The sequence below is a fragment of the Schistocerca gregaria genome, chromosome 7 (assembly GCF_023897955.1).
Source record: "Schistocerca gregaria isolate iqSchGreg1 chromosome 7, iqSchGreg1.2, whole genome shotgun sequence".
In the NCBI taxonomy this organism is placed as follows: domain Eukaryota; kingdom Metazoa; phylum Arthropoda; class Insecta; order Orthoptera; family Acrididae; genus Schistocerca; species Schistocerca gregaria.
Window position 1 is genome coordinate 203,822,303 of NC_064926.1, and position 6,000 is coordinate 203,828,302.

Consider the following 6,000-nt stretch of genomic DNA (forward strand, 5'->3'; position numbering starts at 1 on the left):
GTTGCTGCGGTCCGGTCCCAGGTCGACGGGCACGTGCACCTTCCGCCGACCACTGGCGACAATATCGATGTATTGTGGAGACCTCACGCCCCACGTGTTGAGCAATTCGGCGGTACGTCCACCCGGCCTCGCGCATGCCCATTATACGCCCTCGCTCAAAGTCCGTCAACTGCACATACGGTTCACGGTCACGCTGTCGCGGCATGCTACCAGTGTTAAAGACTGCGATGGAGCTGCGTATGCCACGGCAAACTGGCTGACACTGACGGCGGCGGTGCACAAATGCTGCGCAGCTAGCGCCATTCGACGGGCAACACCGCGGTTCCTGGTGTGCGCTGTGCCGTGCGTGTGATCATTGCTTGTACAGCCCTCTCGCAGTGTCCGGAGCAAGTATGGTGGGTCTGACACACCGGTGTCAATGTGTTCTTTTTTCCATTTCCAGGAGTGCATTTACGGAGACCTAGTAGTGAACAAAAGCACGGTGTGTCGTTGGGCAAGGCGGTTGTCATCATCACAAGAAGATCGCGCAACATGTCTCCCGTACCGGCCGGCCGTACACAGCTGTGACTCCTGCAGTGTCGAAACGTGCGGACACTCTCATTAGAGGTGATCTGCGGATCACAACCAAACACCTCACTGCACCACTGAAAGTCGCTGTCGGGAGTGCTGACACACTCGTCCAGCAGTTGGGATACTCAAAGTTGTGTGCCGACTCTGTTCCCCGCCGCCTAACAAAAGACTGTAAAGAGCAACGAAGGACCACCTGTGCTGAATTGCTTGCGCGCTATGAGCCTGATCGTGCTAATTTCCTGTCGAACATTGTCACAGGCGATGAATAATGGGTTCATCACTTCGAGCCGGAAACAAATCGGCAAACCTCTTCTCCGTCCGCCCCGATAGCTGAGTGGTCAGCGTGACGGATTGACGTTCTACGGGCCCGGGTTCGATTCCCGGCTGGGTTGGGGATTTTCTCCGCTAAGGGACTGGGCGTTGTGCTGTCTTCATCATCATTTCGTCCCCATCCGGTGCGAAGGTTGCCCACCGTGGCATCGAATGTAAGAAGACCTGCACCAAGGCGGCCGGACTTGCCTCCCGGCCAATGGCGCCAAACGCTCATTTCCATTACCTCTCCTCCGAAGAAAAAGTTCAAAGCCGCACCCTCAGCCAGTACATTCAAGGCGACGGTCTTCTGGGACTTTGAAGGAGTTAATCTCTTTGACGCCCTCCCTCCCAATGATGAAATGGAAATTGTATTGCGCTACCGTCAGAACATTGAAGAAACGACTTCAGCGCGTTCGTTGCTATGGAAATACTAACGAACTTCTCCTTCCCAATGACAACGTAAGGCCACACACAAGTGTGTGCAGCCGAGAGGAACTCTGAAACTTTCATTCTACATCTACATCTACATCTACGTGATTACTCTGCTTATCACAATAAAGTGCGTGGCAGAGGGTTCAATGAACCACATTCTCTTCCGTTCCACTCTCGAACGGCACGGGGGAAAAAAAAATTTCTGTGCAGGCCCTGATTTCTCTTATTTTATCGTGATGATCATTGCTCCCTATGTAGCTGGGTGCCAACAGAATGTTTTCGCAATCACAGGAGAAAACGGGTGATTGAAATATCATGAGAAGATCCCGTCGCAACGAAAAACGCCTTTGTTTTAATAATTGCCACTTCAATACACGTATCATTTCTGTGACACTATTTCCCCTATTTCGCGATAATACAAAACGAGCTGCCCTTCTTTGTACTTTTCCGATTGCAACCGTCAGTCGCACCTGATGCGGATCCCACACCCCACAGCAATACTCCAGAATAGGGCGGACAAGCGTTGTGTAAACAATGTCTTTAGTACACCTGTTGCACCTTCTAAGTGTTCTGCCAATGAATCGCAGTCTTTGGTTTGCTCTACCCACAATATTATCTATGAGATCGTTCCAGTTTAGGTTATTTGTAATTGTAATCCCTAGGTATTTAGTTGAATTTACAGCCTTCAGATTTGTGTGACTTATCGCGTAATCAAAATTTAGCTGCTTTCTTTTAGTACTCATGTGAATAACTTCGCACTTTTCTTTATTCAGGGACACTTTTCGCACCCTACAGATACCTTATCTAAATCATTTTGCAAGTCATTTTGATCATCTGATGACTTTATAAGACGGTAAATGAGAGCATCATCTGCAAACAATCTAAGACGGCGACTCAGATTGTCTCCTATGTCGTTAATAGAGATCAGGAACAATAGAGGGCCTATAATACTTCCTTGGGGAACGCCGGATATTACATCTCTTTTACTCAATGACTTTCTATTACACCGCTCCGTGACCTTTCTTGACAGGAAAGGACTGCTCTTCCTCGTTCATCCTGCAGCCCAGATCTCGGATCTTCCATCTATTTGGCCCATGAAGGATGCCCTCTGTGGGAAGCAGTGACTGCGTGTTCACGAGGTTGTCGATGCAGCCAAACGGTGGCTCCGACCTACACCAGTAGAGTGGTACCATGCTGGTATAAAGGCCCTTCCGGTAAGTTGGCTTAAGGGCGTCGCCCTGAACGAAGATTATGTTGAAATATATGGTTCTGTAGCGAAAAGAGTGTGGTATCGGTAGGTACGATGCCACAGCGTAGGTGCCCGTTCTTAGGTTGGCACTACGAGAGCGGAAGAGCTTCGCCGGCGACAGCGCCCTCTAGCCAGCGCTGTGCAGCTCTACGAGCGCCGCTCCAGATTCACCTCAGTTGATCACGAGCAGACGACCAACCAACAGCGTTTCATTTTCGTAGTGGGCGAGCCACTACAGATTTTGCCTGTGTAACTTATGTTAGCTTTGATACATCCGGCTTCGCACCTACGTGCATCTCAGTCAAAGTTAGGTAACAGTTTATGTATTCAAGTTATTATTGTGTTGTAATAAAGTAAAACCACTTTTACTTTAATTGCAGTACCGAGAGTTCTACGTCACATGCTCCTCCTAGCTTCCTACATTCGGCCCACCCTTCAGTTTTCAGGAGCAGACCCAAACGCCGCCTTCTAGGCGGGATACAAAAAAGAGTGGGGAATAATATAGTGTATTGGAATCCTAAATAAAACCAACCTGCTTTCAGAGAAAACTGTGTCGCATTACTTATTGGTCGCCATTCGTATTACAGTAATAAGTAACTCCCGGAATATGTTGAGAACGCTAAGATGAAAAAAAGTATTAGTTCTTAGTGAGGCACAAACCTAGGGAACTACTTCCTTTAGTACTGAATCAACTAAGTTGCCCATTACACCACGTCTCAATGATATGACTTCGGTATTTTGTCGTGAGTATCATAGTGTCTCATGAAGGTTTACATTGCCGATGCGTCATTAACTGACATTTTACGACAAGGATGAATTGTTTTTGATAAATCTTCAGTATGCCGTTAGCTTGAAACCGTAAACTGCGAGTTGTGTTCCAAAAGAGGTAAATATGCCAAAATATTAGATACAGGCTCCCAGGTAGATGCTACTTTCCTTGACTTCCGGAAGGCGTTCGATACAGTCCCCCACTGTCGCCTGATAAACAAAGTAAGAGCCTACGGAATATCAGACCAGCTGTGTGGCTGGATTGAAGAGTTTTTAGCAAACAGATCGCAGCATGTTGTTCTCAATGGAGAGATGTATACAGACGTTAAAGCAACCTCTGGCGTGGCACAGGGGAGTGTTAAGGGACCATTGCTTTTCACAATACATATAAATGACCTAGTAAATAGTGTCGGAAGTTCCATGCGACTTTTCACGGATGATGCTGCAGTATACAGAGAAGTTGCAGCATTAGAAAATTGCCGATAAATGTAGGAAGATCTGCAGCGGATAGGCACTTGGTGCAGGGAGTGGCAACTGACCTTTAACATAGACAAATGGGACGTATTGCGAATACATAGAAAGAAGGATCCTTTATTGTATGATTATATGATAGCGGAACAAACACTGGTAGCAGTTACTTCTGTAAAATATCTGAGAGTATGCGTGCGGAACGATTTGAAGTGCAACGATCATATAAAATTATTTGTTGGTAAGGCGGGTGCCAGGTTGAGATTCATTGGGAGAGTCCTTAGAAAATGCAGTCCATCAACAAAGGAGTTGGCTTACAAAACACTCGTTCGACCTATACTTGAGTACTGCTCATCAGTGTGGGATCCGTGCCAGATCGGGTTGACGGAGGAGATAGAGAAGATCCAAAGAAGAGTGGCGCGTTTCGTCGCAGGGTTATTTGGTAAGCGTGATAGCGTTACGGAGATGTTTAGCGAACTCAAGTGACAGACTCTGCAAGAGAGGCGCTCTGCATCGCGGTGTAGCTTGCTGTCCAGGTTTCGAGAGGGTACGTTTCTGGATGAGGTATCGAACACATTGCTTCCCCCTACTTATACCTGCCGAGGAGATCACGAATGTAAAATCAGAGAGATTCGAGGGCGCACGGAGGCTTTCCGGCAGTCGTTCTTCCCGCGAACCATACGCGACTGGAACAGGAAAGGGAGGTAATGACAGTGGCACGTAAAGTGTCCTCCGCCACACACCGTTGGGTGGCTTGCGGCGTGTAAATGTAGATGTAGATGTAGATGAGGGAGGATTGCCTTAATGGTTACGGCGATTTTGCGTGATTGGGATACCTATTCTGGATCGTGTGGAAAAAATTAAGCCTATAAATATCGATACTTTTCGGAAAATATCGATATATTGTTATTTTATCTACAGTCCTAGTTCCCTGCTATAACGAAGGATAGAAGATATTTCTTGAGATTATTTCATGGAGTGACTCTGCATTTGGAAAGATGTGAAATGGATAGAGTTTATACTTGCTGCAAGCGCCAGCTGTGAATTACTGTAGTGTAGAGATTGCATTTTACTCAACAATATGTGGGAGTATGCGTACGGAACGATTTGAAGTGGAATGATCATATAAAATTAATTGTTGGTAAGGCGGGTACCAGGTTGAGATTCATTGGAAGAGTCCTTAGAAAATGTAGTCCATCAACAAAGGAGGTGGCTTACAAAACACTCGTTCGAACTATAGTTTAGTGCTCATCAGTGTGGGATCCGTACCAGATCGGGTTGACGAAGGAGATAGAGAAGATCCAAAGAAGAGTGGCGCGTTTCGTCGCAGGGTTATTTGGTAAGCGTGATAGCGTTACGGAGATGTTTAGCGAACTCAAGTGACAGACTCTGCAAGAGAGGCGCTCTGCATCGCGGTGTAGCTTGCTGTCCAGGTTTCGAGAGGGTACGTTTCTGGATGAGGTATCGAACACATTGCTTCCCCCTACTTATACCTGCCGAGGAGATCACGAATGTAAAATTAGAGAGATTCGAGTGCGCACGGAGGCTTTCCGGCAGTCGTTCTTCCCGCGAACCATACGCGACTGGAACAGGAAAGGGAGGTAATGACAGTGGCACGTAAAGTGCCCTCCGCCACACACCGTTGGGTGGCTTGCGGAGTATAAGTGTGGATGTAGATGAAAGAAATATGGCGTCTACCGCATCGAGTCAGACAAGTGTCGTTTCTTGAACATGTAAGGACGTAACGTCGGTACCTGTCCGGGGACACGTGGCCACAGGGTGCAGGAGAAGCCCCGGCCAGTGCACAGCGCGCGCATGCCGCGACACTCACGCAGGCGTGGGCAGTGCCAGCGAGGGCTGCGACGGCGACGGAGACGAAGACGACGGTGGCTCCGGTGGCTGCCATGGCGGTCGAGCGGCACAACTGGCTCTGAGCGGACCGGACCTCGCCGTGCCGCTCTTGTAGTCCAGCGCATCCGGGCGGTCGCGTGCGGACAGATGCTATCACTGGTCCCGTCACAGCTGTCCAAGGCCGACGCCGAACTTTGCCGTCCGCTACATTCATTTTGCATAGTCATTAATGAGCACAGAGTTCACGGTCTTTGCTAGCTGCCCAAACTCATTCTCGAGCCACTACACTACTGGCCATTAAAACTGCTACAACACGAAGATGACGCGAAACTTAACCGACAGGAAGCAGA

General features: G+C 48.3%; 1 protein-coding gene across 1 annotated transcript in view; it reads right to left on the reverse strand.

Annotated features, from left to right (window-relative positions):
* Positions 1-5,734, reverse strand: part of LOC126281464 (uncharacterized) — a 115,391-nt gene extending 109,657 nt beyond the window's left edge. The window contains exon 1 of the mRNA XM_049980456.1: positions 5,631-5,734. Coding sequence (XP_049836413.1) covers positions 5,631-5,705 — 75 coding nt within the window. The 5' untranslated portion in view covers positions 5,706-5,734. The remainder of the gene's footprint in view (positions 1-5,630) is intronic.
* Between the last annotated feature and the right edge of the window lie 266 nt (positions 5,735-6,000).